This window comes from Puntigrus tetrazona, chromosome 15 (assembly GCF_018831695.1).
Source record: "Puntigrus tetrazona isolate hp1 chromosome 15, ASM1883169v1, whole genome shotgun sequence".
NCBI lineage: Eukaryota > Metazoa > Chordata > Actinopteri > Cypriniformes > Cyprinidae > Puntigrus > Puntigrus tetrazona.
In genome coordinates, this window is record NC_056713.1 from 7,107,863 (window position 1) to 7,127,792 (window position 19,930).

At 42.0% G+C, this 19,930-nt stretch overlaps 3 protein-coding genes across 10 annotated transcripts in view; 1 reads left to right on the forward strand and 2 right to left on the reverse strand.

Annotated features, from left to right (window-relative positions):
• The window catches only part of LOC122359074 (protein FAM124B), a 17,784-nt gene extending 14,161 nt beyond the window's left edge, over nucleotides 1–3,623 (forward strand). The window contains exons 4-5 of one of the 3 annotated variants that reach the window (XM_043259212.1): nucleotides 440–763; nucleotides 3,032–3,623. In XM_043259212.1, coding sequence (XP_043115147.1) covers nucleotides 440–763; nucleotides 3,032–3,310 — 603 coding nt within the window. In that variant the 3' untranslated portion in view covers nucleotides 3,311–3,623. Of the gene's footprint in view, nucleotides 1–439; nucleotides 889–3,031 lie in introns of all 3 variants that reach the window. The other 2 variants (XM_043259214.1, XM_043259213.1) reach the window with 2 other exon arrangements.
• mmp28 (matrix metallopeptidase 28) lies at nucleotides 3,394–11,365 on the reverse strand. The gene is made up of 8 exons (XM_043259221.1): nucleotides 11,158–11,365; nucleotides 9,997–10,073; nucleotides 9,056–9,219; nucleotides 6,698–6,919; nucleotides 5,444–5,689; nucleotides 3,914–4,057; nucleotides 3,685–3,849; nucleotides 3,394–3,532 (listed from the first exon to the last, which is right to left on the reverse strand). Exons 1-8 carry the CDS (start codon nucleotides 11,239–11,241, stop codon nucleotides 3,441–3,443), a joined length of 1,194 nt encoding a protein of 397 aa, XP_043115156.1. The 5' UTR covers nucleotides 11,242–11,365; the 3' UTR covers nucleotides 3,394–3,440.
• Nucleotides 11,366–12,199: 834 nt separating this feature from the next.
• taf15 (TAF15 RNA polymerase II, TATA box binding protein (TBP)-associated factor) lies at nucleotides 12,200–18,275 on the reverse strand. Of its 6 annotated transcripts, none has more exons than XM_043259216.1 (16): nucleotides 18,145–18,275; nucleotides 17,703–17,736; nucleotides 17,514–17,556; nucleotides 17,216–17,285; nucleotides 16,985–17,141; nucleotides 16,592–16,725; nucleotides 16,124–16,265; nucleotides 14,908–14,942; nucleotides 14,338–14,370; nucleotides 14,044–14,153; nucleotides 13,836–13,965; nucleotides 13,649–13,750; nucleotides 13,488–13,566; nucleotides 13,316–13,401; nucleotides 12,751–12,886; nucleotides 12,200–12,674 (listed from the first exon to the last, which is right to left on the reverse strand). In XM_043259216.1, exons 1-16 carry the CDS (start codon nucleotides 18,152–18,154, stop codon nucleotides 12,635–12,637), a joined length of 1,341 nt encoding a protein of 446 aa, XP_043115151.1. In that variant the 5' UTR covers nucleotides 18,155–18,275; the 3' UTR covers nucleotides 12,200–12,634. The 6 variants fall into 6 exon arrangements, with proteins under 6 accessions (XP_043115151.1, XP_043115152.1, XP_043115150.1 ...); XM_043259217.1 differs by having other exon boundaries at nucleotides 16,616–16,725; nucleotides 17,216–17,288; XM_043259215.1 differs by having other exon boundaries at nucleotides 17,216–17,288; nucleotides 18,145–18,274.
• Between the last annotated feature and the right edge of the window lie 1,655 nt (nucleotides 18,276–19,930).

A 19,930-nucleotide genomic window follows, 5' to 3' on the forward strand; every position in this document is an offset into this window, starting at 1 on the left:
TGAATAGCGTGGTGATAAAGTGGTAACATTCACCATATGCATTAATGAAATGTCGCACATCAGATACAGTATGATTTTAGTTGAAAACATCAATCAGTCATTTTTATTTATATAGCTCTTTTAATAACACAGGTTGTATCAAAGCACTGAACAGTAGAAAGTAGAAGAATACAATGACAGGGATGTATAATACTGTACAGTGCTTTGATGCAACCTGTGTTGTTAAAAGAGCTATATAAATAAAAATGATTGATTGATTGATATAATGACGAGAGTGAACGGTTTGTTATTAAATGCAGAGACGGTCTCTGGAATCAATTCAAAGATAATCTCTAGAAGTTAAGTGTCCCCAACAAAGCAAGCCAGAGGAGACAGCTTAACAGAGAACTTAATAGTGATTCATCGATGCATTAAAGTGCAGCTTTGGTTTTCTCCGCAGGTTAAAGCTCCAGCACAAGCCCGAGGCTTCCTGAGGTCTGCGTTTCCTCTGAGCTGTCCCAGGATGCTGCTGAGGAGACCTGCTTCCACGGCTCCCTGCCGGAGGACGTCCCACCCGAAGCAGCGCTGTCCCCGCCGAGAGAGCGCCGGGTCAGACGGAGCCTGCAGCTCTCCTCCGGGAAGCTCCTGTTACTCGTCCCAGCGCAGCAGCCCCGCGGGCCTCTCGCTCACCTGGTACGAGCCCGCCGCGACCCCCGAAAGCTCGCTGTCCCGCCTCAGGCTGCACGAGGAGGAGCCGGAGACCGACGTGGACACGGGCTGCGCTGTGAGTCCTCTGACCAGAGACCTGAAACACGGCCTGGACGAGGCTGACGAGAGCCAAGCGGACGAGTTCTTCATCTGACTCTTCATTCTCTTCATACACCATTAATTACGTTATCTTAATAAATGGTCAGTTAATATAATGTGCTAGTTGCATTTTAGGGGTTCCAAGTAAAATGAAAAGACCTCTATTTTGCGTTTTAATACAAACTAACAATTTCACAGAATTAAGGATTTAGGATTAAGGATCTGACTTTCTCTCAGGCCACTTGAGATGTGGAGAGATTTGGAGAAATGTTGCATCACTTCCTCAAGGGATGCTCTGCAGTGAATGGGTGCCGTCAGAGCGAGAGCTCAAACAGCTGATTACAAACATCTGGAGAAGACAGAAGATTAAACTAATCCAGCATTACCATCTCCTGTCATCTCTCACACACACATATATTTTGTTTAGAGCTGTTCCGGACTGTTTAAGTTTAAAATGAATGTCTTGAGAAAACTTGAAACATCCATCAAGACGTTGGTAAAGACTGTTGCTCTTCTTTCAGTGAAAAAGTGTTCTGGTCTGAATCAGGAGAGGAATCTGCACAGATCAAGCAAATGAATTGTGTGTGTTTTGATGTGAGAGATTGACACTTTCACCGGAGGAAGCATCACTTTCAGTTAACATCTTGTTGGATTAGTTTCGTGCTGTGGATTATTGTGATGTTTTTATCAGCTGTTTGGACTCTCATTCTGACGGCACCCATTCACTGCAGAGCATCCACCGAGGAGACACTGATGCAGAGACGCATAGCTACACATCTAAGAAAGAAGATGAGGAAATTGTGTATAACTTTCATTTTTTGGTGAACTATCGCAGCCTGCGCTTGAGCTTGGACTGGTCACCTATAAATCATCCAGCCTAAATACACTTTAATCTCATGCTTTTACTTTTTTACAGGGTTTTTTTTTTTTTAAGATTTTGAACTTCTGGACATCCTTCCATAAAGTATCGTATAGTTTCTATCAAAGGAACTGTGTGTTTGTAGTGAAAAACGACTGAAAGACTAGTGAGCTTCAACATTTCTGTTCAGATCTAATTTATTACAGTAGGGATTAGCCAAATGTAGGGAGTAGCATGAGCCAAATGATTCAGATTAATAAAGTAGAGTGTAAACAGGCACTGTGCAAAATGAGTGTAATGAGTAATCAAACTAGTAAACAGTATTTAGGCTGACTTATTATTATATATGTGTACTCCAGACACAACTGATGTAGAAAAGACATCAAACTGACATCAAAATTGATTTCAAAAACAGATAAAATATGCATAACTGACATGACACTGACTTATTGAATATGAATTATTGTAAATGTATTATCAAAATATTTCTATATTTCTATTACCGCTGCAAGAAGTTGCTGTCCAAACTGAATTTAAACCATCTCGATCGAGTCTTGACTCATTTTTGATGTCGAGGCACTCGCTGTATTTGTCTCCGAACAGTTTATTGTATTTTCACTAAATTATTAGTACAAAACATTTCAACTGAATTTCCGAGGCAAAGTATTTTGATATTTGACGTGTATTTTTATTAAATGCATTAAACACGTAGGGCTTTGTATTTGTAAAATAATGTCATATAGGTTTGTAATAATTTAATAATTATGCATTATTATAGTACAATAAAAAAAAGGAAAACTAATTTTTTTAAAAGTTACTTGAAATAAACATTTAATGCAATCTAATATTTCAATAGATTTTATATGTCAATAAGAATATTTATATATAATTAACTCTGTCTTTTTAGTTGACTCATGCATGCATGCTTATAAGTCAACGGTAGCATGCTTTATTAAAGCATAAATCAGCCAAGTATATATTACCTTTTGTGTTTAAATTCTTTTTTTAGTTAACATTCTAAATAAATTAAATGAGAATATCACAAAGTGATGTTCATTAAAAAAATATATAGTATATAATAAATCTTTGTCTGAAAAGTACTGAAATCCCCAGTACGTTTTTAACTTTAACTTTAGCTAAAATAATATAGCTAAGATGGCAATTGATGCATTTGATTAGAATAATATTAGATAGAAATATATCATATTTCTTTGATTTGCAATTGCTGGTTTTCTAGTTTACACTTACTGACATTTTTCTAATTACACCAACTTAAATTTTTCTAATTACACCAACTTAAATTTTTGCGAAAATGCAATATCATGTTATACGAGGTTGATGTACTTGGTATTAAATATCTCACATAAAACATCCTTGCCTTTGTAGACAGCGGAGCATGATATTTCTGTGGCGTATTCTTGTGAATGTGGTCCGTCCCCCCCTGCTGGTCAGAGCAGCTCCTTATCCTGTCCTGATGGATTCGTCCGGCAGCCGATCCAGGGCAGTCTGTCCGCCCACCGTCCGGACGCAGTGATCCGCACCTTTCCAGGATCAAACCTCCAGTACTGCTGCTCTTTGAAGAAGTACAGCTTCCCGTCGGGCCGGGTCAGGGCCCCGTTGAGTCCGCTCGGAAGCCCCTTCCAGTCCCGCAGGGCACGAGGATAGTACGGCTCCACGCCGAGAGACTCGGGGTTCAGGACGTAGTATCTGGAGCCTCTGAAGAGCACCGTGCGTCCCAGCGGCTGGTAGAAGAAGGCACAGTCAGGGTGATTCGGCAAGCCCAGATCACTGCTCTTCACGGGGAAACCTGGGTCCAGATCGGAGCCTGAGAAACGCCAGATCCGCCGCCCTGACAAGAGGAAGCATCGCTAAAGGTTTTGGCGCTGGCTTTGTGGGAAAACCACGAGGTTAAATGGTACTGAAAAAACAGTCAAACTTAAAAATGGAAACGAATGGTAAGCTGTTAGAGTAAAATTCTCATTGGGCACTGTTGATCATAACATGGGGCTCTAATGGTTCAGATGTTTGGGAAAGTTTACCTTTAAAGAAGTATAGTTTGCTGTGGAGTGGAGAGAAGGCCGCTGCCTCGATAGCCAATGGCAGCCCTGGCCAGCGAGTCTGAAGAGGCAGAGGAGAGCTCACGCTGCCGTTAGACACCGTCCAGAAACGATGGCCCTGAAACACCAGCACTGTCCCGTTCTCACCTGCAGAAAGCACGCCGCTTTACACAGCTCCAGGAGAACTGAGTGTCAGAAGAACGGCTCTTACCCACGGTGATGGCGTCAAAGGAGCCCCGGCAGTACTGGAGTGTGAAGGAACCTCCTTCAGGGCCTGGAGAAGTCTGCCAGTTCCTCGAGACCCATCTCAGAGCCCGTCCCACCGTCTGCTGCGCTGACCCCCCCGCTGGCCTCCCTGCACACACACACATATGACACCGCTGCACAAACATCCACTGACGTCCGTTCACACACACATGAACCTGTGAACCCATATTAAATAATAGACCAATGACCTATAGAAGACCTGTGTGGCCTTTTAATTGAAAAAAATCATAAACCCACAAGGTGAAGCACTGCATTAATTACCTCATTGATTGAGGTTTGGGTCTTTCTGTAGATATTATTCAAGGCTGTTTTTATTGTCCAGACTGTACTGCAACCATATGTGTTGAGTTTTAAAAAAAATAGAGGGCCAAAATCAAAACATGCTGTAAGTGGGCCCCAGGGAACATTACTACATTTAAAAAGACAATGCAATATCCCCTTTAAGGCTTTTCTTTGAAGGCTCCTGTATGTAATGCACTCAATTCAGCTCGTCTGAAATAAAAAGAACTTTTTTCTCCATTCTGAGATTTGTGATGTCTCACTATTCTGTCTTTTCCCACCGTGAAATACAAAAAAAATCTCTTTTTATTTCACAATCATCTTGCCCTCTTCTTCAGAACATGAACAGACACCCAAACAAACATCTGTGTTGACGGCAGATAATATCTGAAGTGATTTTTGTGACGAGCGTCGGGGGCCACCAACCTCGTTCCTGGAGGGCCGGGGGCCTGCAGAGCTCGGCTCTAACCCTAATCAAACACACCTGAAGCAGCTAATCCTCGCTTGGTAAAAACCTAAAACTTCCTTATAAGTCTGATTTTATATCTCAGAAATGTCAATACTGTTAATAGTTGCATTAACGATTAAACTAATCTAACCTAAGATTTTATTCAACGATAGTTATTCCACAGCAAAGATTTACCTTTCACAGGCATTTTCCAACCTACGTGTCCAAAAAGAAAGGTTTCGGATCATATCTGATTGTTTTTTTCCTGGAAGTCTGAAAGGAAGATCAGTCTGGCAAACTCTTGAGTTTTCTCTTGAGTTCTGATCAGACAGGAGCGCTGGAATGCGTCTCTCCTCATGCGCTGGAGAAGGACGGTGTGGAGGTGTGTGGCGTGTGTGAACCTGCCTGACACACACTTCACCGGCCGAGTCTCGCAGCAGCGATCTGTTTTCCTGCGTGTCTGAGGCCCTATGACTTCCATGATGCACAATCCAAACCAAAACACCAATAGTTTAACTGATAACGCAGAATGTGCCAGGATTTGCCAAAGTCAGCTGTTTTCACTGGGTGAAGATATCAGGGAGGATCTCACAAGATATGAACTGGTATGTCTGCAAATGTTTCGGTGAATCTGGGCAAATCTCAAGAAGAAAGGGTCATATTTCACCCTAAAATCTAAAGTAGATGTAGATGAAGCCTACAATATTAGAAATGACAAAAGAAAGAAGAACAGAAATGCTTGTTTACCGTACAGCTGTTGTACCGCAGTGATATCATCCCAGCTGAGCAGTGCGTTCGAGCTCCTCTTCTTATAGTACGGTGACATGAGAGCGTGACGCACAGGAGAGTGCAGCAGGCCCAGAGTGTGGCCGATTTCATGAGCCATCACCAAGAACAGGTTGTGTCCTTTGAGACCATTCAGGGTCCAGCGTTCAGACAGGTCAAAGTGAGCTTCACCGCGGAAGGGGAAAAAAGCATGAGCCAGAGCGCCCCCTAAAGAGTAGACAGAAAGAAATAAAGAATAAATAGTTAAGTCAGCTTTCGTGTCCCTTTCTGTATTCTAGATGAAAGACTTAGTAGAATGACATTTTTGATACATATGCTGAAATATTTGAAATAGTTCAAATTACATTTCCATACCTCTCATTCACACACTCAGAGCCACGCCTCCTCTTATCTATGCACTTAGAGCCACGCCTCCTCTTATCTACGCACTTAGAGCCACGCCTCCTCTCATCTACGCACTCAGAGCCACGCCTCCTCTCATCTACACACTCAGAGCCACGCCTCCTCTCATCTACACACTTAGAGCCACGCCTCCTCTTATCTACGCACTTAGAGCCACGCCTCCTCTCATCTACGCACTCAGAGCCACGCCTCCTCTCATCTACACACTCAGAGCCACGCCTCCTCTCATCTACACACTTAGAGCCACGCTTCCTCTTATCTACGCACTTAGAGCCACGCCTCCTCTCATTCACACACTCAGAGCTACGCCTCCTCTCATTTACGCACTTAGAGCCACGCCTCCTCTCATTCACACTCAAAGCCACGCCTCCTCTCATTCACACTCAAAGCCACGCCTCCTTTCATCTACACACTTCATCCTCCTCTCATTCACACTCAGAGCCACGCCTCCTCTCATTCAGACACTCAGAGCCACGCCTCTTCTCATTTACGCACTTAGAGCCACGCCTCCTCTCATTCACACTCAAAGCCACGCCTCCTCTCATTCAGACACTCAGAGCCACGCCTCCTCCCAATCATACACTATATATATATATATATATATATATATATATATATATATATATATATATATATATATATATATATATATATATACACATTTTGACACATACAATGTATTTTTGTCCAGGCTCACAGAAACAAATGTTGTCATCATTGTTGTCACATTATGCTTAAAATTATGCATAGAATGTTCCTTTTGAGAACAGAATATTGTAATATTGTAATAATAACAAAAAAAGACAGCATCACCTGGCCCATCAAATGCATTTCCTGTCCCATCATTATGTTCTCCTTCAAAGAAGGCCAGTCGGATGTCAGAAGGACCCTGCTGGAGCTCTTGGAAGATCAGTCCGGACACATTGCTCCACAGCTGGAACGCCGTCTTCACGGCCATATGCACTTGACTGGGAAACAGATTATGCGGCCAGTTCATGATCCGATACGTCAGGTGACGTTTGTGCCACTTCTCTCCTGTGGAAGTATCAAACCAATTGTTACATTTCAACCTAACGTTCGCATTTTTTCCATCTGCCACCAACTGATGCTGTATTTCATGTAGATTTGTATGATAACAAACTAGTTTCATTTGAAGTAAAAATACTTTTACTTGTTGTTGCAAGTGTGTTTATAATTTAAATGAGTAGTTTAAAATGATTCAGTGGTCCATTCATAAAGATTCATTCAGTCAGTGAGTCATGTGAACGAATCGTCTGAAGGCATGTTTCAAAGACTCATTAATAAAGATTAAGATAAAGATTTTTTCCAACATTTCATATTTGCATATTAAATATCAATATTAAAACACTGAGCTCACTACATATATATTACACTGTTATAATTAGATGAAATTCATTAAAAAAATGAATGTATTTATAATTAATCATTAATAAATGCATGCATTATCTTTTATATCAAATTATTGTAATACGGTTAGATTTTTTTTTTTAAATAGGTCAAAAATGACCTGGAAATCAATAAGAAAACATTGTTGTATGCAATATTAAGTAATAAAATGTAATTTCCCAACAACAAAATTGTTGGCTAGTGTAAGTTTGTAAAATGACTGGCCACGGTGGTTTTAAAAGTTACGTCCCAGTATACAATGTATTTTACATATTCTGCAAAAACCTCTGCATCCAAAACACTATAAATTGACAAGAGCTTAGTACATAATTAGCTGAACACGAGAGGATCTGTGACCCGCACACTTAATTACAGACCTCCAGGACGCTAAGAACACTGCTGAGGTTTTCTCTGTTATATCATAACTCCTAATAAAGCAATAAGCCCTAAGAAGCAGTGGTTTACACGGGGCTTTCATAACATATTTACATGTAGGATCATTCCACCAAATAAAAGAGCAATACGACATCAATAAAAACATTATTCTTCCGCCTAACTACGTAGCTCCTCAGAAACCACTAGGGTTGAAACAAAGTGGTCGCCAAGCAACAACGACACCGAAACAAAGACGTGTGCAGAGTAACACACACCAGGACCAGAGCTAGATGTTTTAGCATTCATGCTTTAATGCATAGAATAACCAAAGAATATTTCTTTCTTGAAATTGCTTGATGAACCTTCGTAAGGCAAAAATACTGTTTTGTCAGTGTTTTGTTAGAAAAAATGTGCTAAAATTGTCCAATTGTCCATCTAAATGACTGATTCGACGTTGACTAAATGACCAAATGCAATAGAGATATCCCAGGTTTAGCTTTCTACTGTGACTGAAAGCTAATCTTTACTTTAATCGCGGTGTGAAATGATTGCCTTCTACTCTAGTTGAGCCCTACTGAGAGGAGCATGAACACACTCCTTCTCTGCTGCTGCATTCCTCAAGTATTAGTGTGTTTTCAAGGTGACAGCTCATACCCCTGCCAGTTCACACACACACACACACGCTGAGCTATCATTTCAGTGATTCTCCTTCCACCTGGCTGATCTACTACTTAACTCAGTGTAATCTGAAGTATCTGTCAAGTCCTGTGTGACCAAAAGATTCGAGTGTGATCTATCTATTAAAAATCCTTCTGTGAAGCAGTCCTCAGCGCAACAGGACCTGAATGAAAACACCGTAGGATCAGTGAATGAGTGTTTTGTGAAGATCTGCTCTTGCGGTCTCAGTGTAAACGGGAGGCGAGGTGTGTGTGTTGGGTCTTTACAGAAGTGGATGTTTTTAGCCGCTAGACGTGTGTTTGCTCAGTACGGACAGTAATTATGAGTCCCACTGTATTTATGTATTATTAGGACCCCACCCAGCAGCCGTAGAACCCTCTTCAACCAAAGCACATGCCACTTTTGTTTCCAAACAAGCAACAAAAGCAAGAAGCGCATTCTTTCAGTTTTCACTTTTTTTTGCAACTTAACTAAAATCAAAAGGAATGAACTTTCTGGTAGCGTTGTGCTGTAAAGCCAAAAAAAAAAGCAACTACATGTTTTCTGGTTTACAGACCCTTTGAGCCTCAAATACTTTCATTGCAAAAAACGTCTTGTTATGCATTTGTCTGTATAAAGAAGATCACGTTATTGAAATGTGCATTTGATGTAAAAATCAGTTTGATGTTAATATTGCAGATATGATTCCAGTGATGCGTGAGATGGGTTGACCTGTCTGAGCGGAGCGCCTCCTCCGGAGCCGTGGGCCTGTGAGGCTGCCGATGACCTCTTGACCCCAGACGTCCTGAACCCCGCAGCGGGGCGAGCTCATCTTCTCCAGAGTGACCCGGTCCAGTCCTCCAGTGACGGGCAGCTGAGACAACCGCTGAAACTCTCTGAAACACAGCAGAGCTCCGTCACAAAGCCCTTCCTCCGGGCTAGTGATTGAGAGACATGTCCTGCTGTGCCTCTCTGTATCAAACAGTAGATGCATTAAGAAATAAAAGCAATACCTAAAACCTAAACAAGGCTACATTTGTAGTATCCCTGATGAAGCACATTTAATAATGTATTGCGTCACTGACTGTGAAGGATCCTTAGATGTTGTCTTTATTTTTAATCATTTATAATTTATAATCATTCATGTGATTATTTTTATCCTTATGTCAAGCATATTTTCATTGTTGTTCAATCTCATGCCCGTGGAGTTTCGTGAATTGTTTGGTCTGTATGAACAAGAGATAAGAGGAGATGTTTAAGGAAGCCCAAGGTTTTGGGATGTTGCCGTGAAGCAGCGCCGCTCAGACCACGTTCAATAAAAGGACTTTTTACCATCATCCTGCGTCTGCTTTTCTCTGGCTTTCCTCTTTCAGCTTCTGGACTGGCAGAAGATCGTTTGGTATCAACAGCTCTAGTTGTTCTGTTACTGGACTAACTGATGTTTTTCATGGGATCTGGCGTCCAGGGCTGGATCCCATATATTATCTGGTGTGGAGACCCAATCTAACAATTGTGATTGGTAATGATGTTATAAAATTAGATAATATTATAACAACCCTATAAAGATGTTGAGCTGTTTCCACCCAACTTATGGATTAACCAAACCTTCTCTGTGCTCATATTTCAAGAGATATAACCCAAACCCAAACCTCTGACAGCACGGTGACGTTTACCTGATGGCAGACTTGACTTCATCCGCGCTGTGAGGTTCGTTCTCCTCGCTCAGGTATCCGTAACGCTCCAGGAAGCCCTGCGAACACGCACGTCATTACTCCCTCCATCTCAGACAATCGAAGCATCTCCGGAAGCTTTCTCAAACCCAGAAGCAACCCACATGAGCACTGATTGAGGAAAAGCACGTGTCGTTCCCCCGCACGGAACAGGAAGATCTGTAGGAAGATGTGGGCCTTTGTGAAACGCTTTAGAAGCCTTTGTTGTGCTGAGAAGGGAACGCATAATAATAACCGTAAAGGATTCGCTGTGGTGTTGAGGTAATTCGCGAGGAGACCAAAGGCAATGCTTTTTGGATCTGTCTCCGTCAGGTACTGGCATGTAAACTGCATATCTGCCTGTAGGTGTAGATGTGAAGTGGAGGTCGCAGGGACGGAGCGTGTTGACGGATCTGAAGAGAGGCAGTACGTAATTAAAGCAGCTTTATAGAGGAGGCCAGATTTCAACGGAATCGTCGTTTATCGGGAGAAATCACGGCGAAAGCAACAATCACGATCCGTGGCTGTTATTATTTGCTGTGTGCCCGAGCAGCTGTGGTGTAGATGTTTCTCAGAAGCCTGTAATAACGGAGGCTCACAATGGAAACGCTTCTTTGGGTTCGGTGCGTAGTTTATGGCTGTGTCAATTATTCTGGCCTCATTTTCCATCGCTGACAGGCAGAGCAGGACAATACATGTCTCCAAAGTGTTTGCATGCTTCTGTAGAACTAAAAGCATGGCTTTTTTTGAAAAGCATGAATTTAAATGAGGCGTAGACGCTTTCGAGAACATCAAGAAACAGAGACGGTTAGATAAAGGCTATATCCCAACATTGAACGGTAACAACAACTTTTTAAATGTTATTTCATTTTTAGGAGAAAATACACCCTTATCAAGAAATAGTTAGGAACCATGATAACATAATGGATGATTACTACAAGAAACCTGGACAGTTTTCAGAATAATAAAAACCAACGTTCAAACAGGCTGCTTTTCGTTTGGCAACAAACAAAACGTTCCTGAGAAAGTCTTTGTAGCCTTTGGATGAAGTTGCATCTAGTCTAAGTCAAAGAGAAATCAGTGTAGAGGTGTTAGATTTATCTACAGCGTTGTTTCGGAGCTCACCTGAGCCCGAGCGGCCGTGGACACCGGGGAGCTGACGGCGGACTGGACGCACAGCAGCACGGGCAGCAGCACGGACGCCTCCATCCGTTCTCTCTGAAAGCCCTCATGAACACGGATCCCGAGCGGCTCGAGAGCAGAAGCCCGCCTCCGGCGCGCGCCGATCAGAACCACCGCCTCAGAGGCACGTGCTCGCGCGAGCCAACACAACTTAACATGAAATAATGATAACAATTGAAAGCGTGCGTTTATTTAACATGCATTTTAAACCGTTAGTATTAGTCATGTGGACGTTAGAGATAACATTAAAATTAACGGTTTATTTTAATGTTTTGCATACATTATGGGAGTTAGGGGTTTTTTTTTTTTTTTTTTTAGAAAAACGTTCAATACAGAATGAGTTTTTTTGCGTTGCGTTTGCTTTCAATAACTGACTTCTATTTATAAATTTATACATTTATAAAAAATAAAATGTGCTATGAAATACGATATAATTCTGACAAGTTCATTGGTATTTACATTTATATAAAGCAGATACTCTGGTCTCAATCCACCTTTCCTGTAACTACAGGTATATTTCAAACTTACCCTTTCTGTCTAGGATATTATATAAAGCTGGTGCCTTCCAGTTATAATTGAGCCAAATTAGCATAAATGTAATGCTGATAAAACTCTTGACTGGCTCTAAAGCAATGCCTCCAGACTGTAGAACGCTCTTCTCTAAGATTATTAAAATAAAACAAGAATTAAATTAAGAAATGACCCTATGCTAAGGGGAACATCAGAACATTGACGTTCAGGTGTTTGTTTTATGTTAAATGGTAGGACTCATTACAGTGGATGAATATTCTATATATCCAAAAGACGCCAATTAAAATAAGATTTGACTAAAAGCAAAGGCTGATGTTTGCTATGCATGACCGCTATTACAGTACACAACATATTCTGATTTAAGTTACGCAAGCACTCACATTATCATTATTACGATTCTGCCATTTTTCATATTAGTATTATTCCTCAAACAAAAACAAAAAAGACAAACAAGTAAGATCAAAGGGTGTTTAATATTTTTTGCAAAAGAAAATCAAAAACCGAAACAAGTAAAACAGTTTGTGTTGATTGATTTTTACAAAACAATAAGCATCTCACAAATCTATCACACTAAATGCCGGATTCAACAAGTCAGGAAATTAAAAAGTAACAAAAATAACATCTGGCCCCTCCCCTTCACCCAGAGCAAAATGACCCTTTAAAGCTGATCTGTGGCCAGTGCTGCCACTTTCCTACAGGACTGAAGCTGCACAGAGCTGCAGAGATCAAAATCATCCCGTTACTCGGCTCCTCACAGTAGATTCAACATTTATGGGAAAAACTGCTCGTTTCAGACAGTATATGCTCATGCAACAGAAAGGATTGCAGACACAAACCTCTCCCCGTACCCTCTCACCCCACCCCCACAATAAACAGGTCTGGAATGGCTTCAGTACGGCCGGCCTCGTCTCTCCTCTCTGTGGTCACCCCTTCAGGACGAGACGGACACGAGCGTTACTCAAACATCAAAGAACCCGTGAGAACTGCTGAAGGGGGTTTGGTTACCTTCCACCCATCTTGTATCCTCCCCCTCCGTATCCTCCGCGGTCTCCTCCCCTGAAGCCGCCTCCTCCTCCTCGGCCTCCTCTGAAGCCTCCACGGTCCCCGCGGTCTCCTCCGTAGCCGCCTCGCCCGCCACGATCTGCAGCGGTCAGGAGGAATCACAGCAGTTAGTGCGGAGGATAACTAGCGCTTGACATGAAAACCGAACTCACAAGACACTTCGGCCGAGCAGGTAAGAGTTAACTCTGTGACTCGCTGAGAATTCTGGCTTCTTTTCCAGAGGGGAACAAAACACCAATGTGAAAGATTTTGCATTGACCCTTTTACCCTCTAGTATTATAACAGAACTCTTAAACTACCATTTGGCACCAAAATGATAAACATCTGCAAGCAGATCTTTCAATTAAGACTTTCCCCCTCAAATTTGTGAAAGACAAATTGCATCTTGCAATTGAGTTTATTCTTGCAGTTTCTCAATTCAGCCCCCCACCCAAAAACCCCAAACCCATCCACAAGCTTCCTTAAACGTCTCCCTCAGTTGGTCAATCACATCAGCTGACGCACTCACCATCTCCAAAGCTTTCTCCTTCTGGCTTTGGCGTTCCACACCTGTTGCATTCGTATCTTCTAGCAAAGTTCATGTTGCCACAAGAGCTGCAAGAGACGGTAGAGCAATAAATATAATGGGACGATGGATTTCTTAAAAACAAAAACAACACTAACAACCACATGCACCGAACCTGTTGGGACAAGGCCAGTCTCCACCCTTGACATCAAATGAGGGACCTCCACCAAAGCCTCCCCCTCTGCCTCGAAAACCTTTGAGCAAGCGCACAAAACGGCATAAATGCACTCTGCCTGGGTAAGAGCAGTCAGTCTGAGAGAGATTTAGGAGTCTTACCGCCGCGTCCTCGTCCACCTCCACCGCCGCCTCCTCGCTGGGTGAACTCAGCTCTTCTGGTGGCAAACGACACCTTGATGGGCTTTCCGTTGAACTCTTTCCCTGTAACCCAGCAAGCAGCCCCAAAATCAGACACATTTTGAAAACGCTACTGAAGTCAAAGAGCCAGCCGGGACGAATCTCTTACCGTCAAACCAGTCAATGGCAGCTTTGGCTGAGGGAGGATCGTCAAAGGACACGGTGGCTTCACCCTTCAGTCGTCCGGTGGCTTTATCAGTGTACAGATTGATCATAGGTTTGCCGGTCTTCTTATTGACCTGCCACCAGAGCAGAGCTGCTGTCAGTCTGATTCAGTAGGTGTGTGAAGCTCGTGACCGTCAGGTGAGTTCACTTACCTTAATGATACCGATCTGTTTGAAGAAGTCACCCACTTCATCAGTGGTGACGTCTTCACTGAGACCTTGGACAAAGATGGTGTTGTTGTCCGAGTTATCCTGATCGCCATCTGCAATGAGGAAAAAAGCAAAACAAACCCACAACATTAGGAGTCAAGAATTTATTCTAAACCACAAAGTGCTGCATTTTGTAAACCCAAAACTCTTCACACTTGTACAGCAGAACAAAGTCACTGCCTTCTCTAAACAATGTTCTAAGTTTAACATTTGGTGAGAAATGTCTCCTGCACTCACCTCCATCATCCTTTTGCCCGTACTCTCTGGGTCCTGAAAAACAACAAGACACGAAAGGGAAACAAGACTTTGAGAACTTGAGCGATAACAATGTGAAGTCATCAATCTTTATTTGACTAGAGTCTATGAACACGATTAATAAAAACCAAACTGCTTTGCTACGTAGGTTTGACCTTTACAAGTGACACTTTACTCTATGCACCAGTGTGTCCAAAACTGCTGCGGCATTTCCAACACCTTTGTACGCCAGAAGACATTCTCTAGCAAAATTAAATGAAGTACTCGTCTAAATCATGTCTCTTCTTCGCCTTGTGCACAGTTGGCGTCCAGAACACTGGCATTTAAGTCAATTTCCTCATGCAAGAAGACCATTTTATAGAGTAAAACTGGGTAGCTGTTAGACTTTAGCCCACAAGAGCATTACCAGAGAGGACAGTAATAAAGACAATAAGGTGATGTTCCTTTGGGTTGACATAAAAAGGTGGCTCAAGAGCTCATTTGTCAGCTAATCTTTCTGTATTCGTTTTGTTTATCTCCTTTCCCCCACTGAGACAGATGCTCATCACTTACCACCGTAATTTTTGTAGCCACCACGGTCACCACCACTGCAGAGGAAAAATTGAAGATATGATGGCTTTCCATTGTTGAAACCTGGGAGCGCAAGGCTCCCTCTTTATCAGTATTCCTTTCATGGTTTACTACTGAGAAGGAAGCGGCTCCCATTGACCGATGGGTTAAAGATGCTGGGCCAAATGTATATCAAACAATGCGAATTGAAACCGAAGAAGGCAAGCCTCTTTCCCAATTGGAATTGCATTTTTTATTTTTTAAGATTTGTTTCAACTAAAACCAGAGGAGAGCATGGAGGACAACCTCCATGCTCCCTCTTGAGTTGTTCATCAAGAATTTACTAGATTTGAGCGTCTAACTGCTGTGGCACTCGTGTAGACGAGCACACATTTTCCTTCCATTATGAGTGCTTATGAGCTCCAATGGCTGAGGTCCAACTTTAATTTCACTCACTTTGACACCTGTAGTATAAAATGTAGACCAGTTAACACAAAAAGAAACAACACTGTACAGACACCGATTCATGTGGAGTGAACTGTTCCTTGCAGCTGAACTGTCCAATGTGAACACTCTCCCAAAGGGAAAGAGGGAAAACTGATGGAGACCAGAAGTAGTGAGCACTAAAAATGGATTTCAACCGGCATTAAAGGCTTCAGTGGAAACTTCAAGACGGTTTTGCCTTTTTAGAATAATAATTTAATTCAAAAAGGAAATCTGAGAAGTGCATTACTTAGGGGGAAAAAAAGCAGACAAAATTCATTACTTGTGGCTCTCCTACAAAGTCAAGATTTCACCGTAATTATCCAGGCTTCCGATCAGTTCTCATAGACTGACCCGAGTCAGACTTTAAGCTCTTAGATGAAACCTTGAGATGAAATATCCAAAGATGTGACGGTTATGCGAAACTTTTGCTATACCACCCTGTGTGTGCGTGCGATGCATTTTCATGCCTTACTGTTGTAGCCTTAGTTTTTTTAATAAACATCTTAAAACTAGCTACAATAAAGTTAACAACATTCCATTGGGTGGAGTCACGTCATAAACAGATGGGAGGGTCCATAAAAACCAGAACCACTTTATATATTAAAAGCAGACAATCTCTTGTGATACTAGAAAAGTGTGAGAAAAAATCCACACCAAAAGAAAAAGTTTTCAGGCCTGTATGCATTGATTTATAACAGTGTGCAGTGATACCTCCTGGGGTGGGCAGACTTACCCCATACCGGAGGGTGGGCCACGGCCCCCTCTGTCATAGCCTCCACGGTCATAACCGCCACGATCGAAGCCCCCACGACCTCTGCCCCTGTAACCCTCCGACCTGTCCGAGCCTCCGTCATCGCCAAACCTCCGGCTATCACCTGCGGAGAAGGAGAGATGCCGTTTTTGGATTTGTTTGCCGAACGTTGAGGCCTGGTTTCACAGACCGGGCTTGGGTTAAACCAAGAATACATCAATTAGGACATAAGTATTCATATATTTTATTAAAACTATACCCGTATGCATGGAGACCATATATTTACTCTGGTTAGTTTTTTGGATCGTTTTTCACACCGAAAAACTAAAATCAGTACTTCAGAATTTTGTGCAAGACCAGGTTTAAGCTTCATTTTTAAAAACCTCCCACCGGATTCTAACTTCTTGGTTCTGGATTCAAGTCTACGCCAGATACACAGCAATAAATTACCATCATTGCGTCGCACATATCCACCTTGAGAGCCTCCGTACGAGCCACCGGACTGACCGTACGCCGCTCCGCCAGCACCTCCTCCCGACTGCTGCCCGTAAGATCTCGGCTGTCCATACGACTTATCACCATAACTGCAGCGAGACCGAACAGAAGCCAAGAGGTTTGAGTATTACGGGTGGCTGACATTTTTCTGGTGCATCAGATGCCGGTCCTGCTGATATCAATCTCTGTGGTGATTGCCACTTCATGTCTAGTTTTAGAAACTTGGGTCATCGTGAAAACACATTCTACAATCTGGTCTCATTGGTTAGAGGATGGACAGAAGTTACGATTTCCAGTATCATGAGTTTATTCAATGCATGTAGATCCCACTCTGTGTAGATCTCTCACCTGGACGAGGACTCTGATCCCTGCTGACCGTAGCTGTCATAGCTTTGCTGCGGCGGCGGCTGCTGCTGCTGTGGTTGTGGTTGTTGTTGTGGAGGTTGCTGCTGCTGCCCGTAACCACCAGAGGAGTAACCCTGAGTCGACTGGCCATAGCTCTCTCCTTCAGGAAAACAAGTCGTTACGCACCATCCACGATTGATTAAACGTTCATTAAATCTTTTATAAAGCACACACCACCAGATTGTCCATATCCTCCGTAAGTTTGCCCACCGTAAGAGCCGCTACCGTTACCCTGACCATACCCCTGCTGGAAAGACAAAACCATTAAGTTCCAACACACACACACATACATACACATATATATACACATATATATATATACATATATACATATACATATACACATACACATATACATATACACATATACATATACATATACACATATATATATATATATATATATATATATATATATATATATATATATATATATATGCATGATTGTATACTGAACCAAATAACTCATTACCTGTCCTCCTTGATAGCCCTGGGATCCACCGTAAGATCCGTAGCTGCACAATAAAAATGGGAAAGTTACACTCAAAGTAATGCGTTGGGTTTTCACAGAAAGTAAAACCATTGTCGCCACTCTCTTGTACCACGATACCCAACATATCAACTCTCATTATGTAAAAAATATCTCTGCCATAATTCATACCTTTGTTGAGCGCCAGGCTGACCGTAGCCTGAATCTGCGAACAGGAATAGTCGTGTAAACGAAGGGTGAACAGAACAGAAGCAAGTAAATCAGACGCGTACATGAGACCATTAGTAAAAATGCTAAGCTAACAATCACGACACCACGCCATTCCCTGAGCTCGCGGCTAAACGCTCAAACCCCGCGCATTTACACACACACACCGAGCTCGTCTTGTATAATTATTAACTAAAATAATTTACTTTTAAATAAAGCAACTTGGAAAACCTCACTCGCGACGGAAAAGCAGTATATCTAAACATTATTCAATGCAGCGTCGTCAGGTTAGCCGCTAATGCTAAGCGTGCTGCGCTTATCTTCTTTTATGTCCCACAAAGCTGAACAGCAAAAGACTAACAAACGATTACCGCGCTGTGGACTAAGATAAAGTATATATCTTTACCCGAGGCCATCTTTCTGAAGGAATTAAAATGAAAGACCACCTATTCCAAAATAAAGAAATTAAAAACCCGGCAGGAGCGAAACACGCACTGCAGACTTCTTATGAACTTTGACCCGAGATCGGATGGTACAGTCTATTTAGCGGGAACGCGCGGGTACATCCCTTTATTTGGCACGTGATAAATGAAAGATTACAGCGGCGATTATAAAACACCATTTATGTCGAAACGGTGAATAAAAAGCACAACGTAATTGGATATATTTTGTCAAAATGTGTTTGGATAAAGACCCCCGTCTCTTGGAAAGTGGTATCGACTTTGCGCCTTTTCTGTCACGTGATCGCCGCAGCTTCGTGATGTCACGATACGATGGCGACCGCTTTCTTTAATTTTCCCGGCCGCCGAACGTTCAATAAAATATGTTACCGTTCCTAAAGGTTAAACGCAGCGTACTGTTCTCCCCGTTCATAACTAAATAAATATACTACGACTTTTGCAGTGTGACGAAAATGAATAGCAATAATATTAATATTAATCCGCTTCACAGATAACAAAGAAGCTTTTTGCTCGTTTGAAAATGTGGTTGTTGCCAATGAAAGACATCATACACCACGCGTTCATTCATTCATTCATTCATTCATTCATGAGCTCAAATCCAACCGTGAAAAAGACAAATATAGGGCTCGCGTGGGGGCAACAAAACTATTTTCAGTTACAATGTTATTAATCTATCATATTTATATAAAACACAACGCATAAATACATCATAATAGACCAATAAAACTTTCCTGTGAACCGTAGAACTTAATGTAAATTAATTCATGTATTTTTGCAACACTGTGCACTCATGGTTATGGTATATCAGCAGAAAGGGCGTTTAAAATGTCTTATTTAGTTATTAAATTTAAAACGGACCGGCTGCTCTGTCCCAGCAACACAGCTTATGTGCACAGTATTAGAGTACAGTCTTTTAACATATTCCGAACAATGGCAAAAGTAATCAAATAATACTGAAATATACAGTGCCCTCCTCCTCTAATATCAGAGTTTTGTCCTGTAATGCCTGAAGAGTTTGGAGAACACTCGATAAGAGATCAGACAGCATTTCTTCATTCAGAACGTCTCCAGATCTCTTCAGAATATCAGCTGCTGGTATTGTTGGTGCTTCTTCTCTTCCGTTCACCTCATTTTCTTCAGGCTTCGGGTCTGAGGACTGGGACAGCCATGGCAAAAAGCTTTGTTCTGTGTTCAGTGAGACACTTCGGTGTTGATTTTGGATTATTGTCCCATTATAAGATTTCTAACAGAGGCAGTCGGCTTTAGATTTTTGGTTTTTTGAGAGAATCCTTGATGCCGTGTGTCTAAAAGAGAGGTCCAGGACCTCCAGCAAAATGACATTAAAGATCCAAGCATATATTTAACCATGGACATTGGCTACTGTTTGTAGTAAACCCATCTTGAGTCATTTGTATTCTAGTTGTGACTGAATATGCTGGAGTTTGAGTCTGGATGAGCGAGAATTGTTCATGACCCCCCCCTCAAACAACATGCAATGATTTAGGGTCTGTTTGACTATTTATTCAACTTTTTTTGACCCCAAAACTCAAGTTCTCCAGCTTTGGTCCTTGGAGTGTCTCACCTCTTCACCAAGCATTAGGATGATATAAACACACATTTTTAATTGATGATTATTGCGCTGATGGTGGAAACGTGGTTTTCAATGCTTTAACTTTTGTCTTAGAGCAACTTTCAGTTTTCCAAAGTTCAACAGTCTCGTTCTTCACAGCA

What these genes read in the sequence shown, in the direction of transcription:
- mmp28 (XM_043259221.1), bottom strand. Translation starts at nt 11,241, where the DNA reads ATGGAGGCGTCCGTGCTGCTGCCCGTGCTGCTGTGCGTCCAGTCCGCC. An exon ending in CCACGGCCGCTCGGGCTCAG is followed by an intron (nt 10,074 to 11,157) that starts GTGAGCTCCGAA and finishes GCGTGTTCGCAG; the next exon opens with GGCTTCCTGGAGCGTTACGG. An exon ending in AAATGCATTTGATGGGCCAG is followed by an intron (nt 5,690 to 6,697) that starts GTGATGCTGTCT and finishes TCTACTCTTTAG; the next exon opens with GGGGCGCTCTGGCTCATGCT.
- taf15 (XM_043259215.1), bottom strand. An exon ending in AGGGCTATCAAGGAGGACAG is followed by an intron (nt 17,289 to 17,513) that starts GTAATGAGTTAT and finishes TTGTCTTTCCAG; the next exon opens with CAGGGGTATGGTCAGGGTAA. An exon ending in AGGTGGACGAGGACGCGGCG is followed by an intron (nt 13,567 to 13,648) that starts GTAAGACTCCTA and finishes GCTTGCTCAAAG; the next exon opens with GTTTTCGAGGCAGAGGGGGA.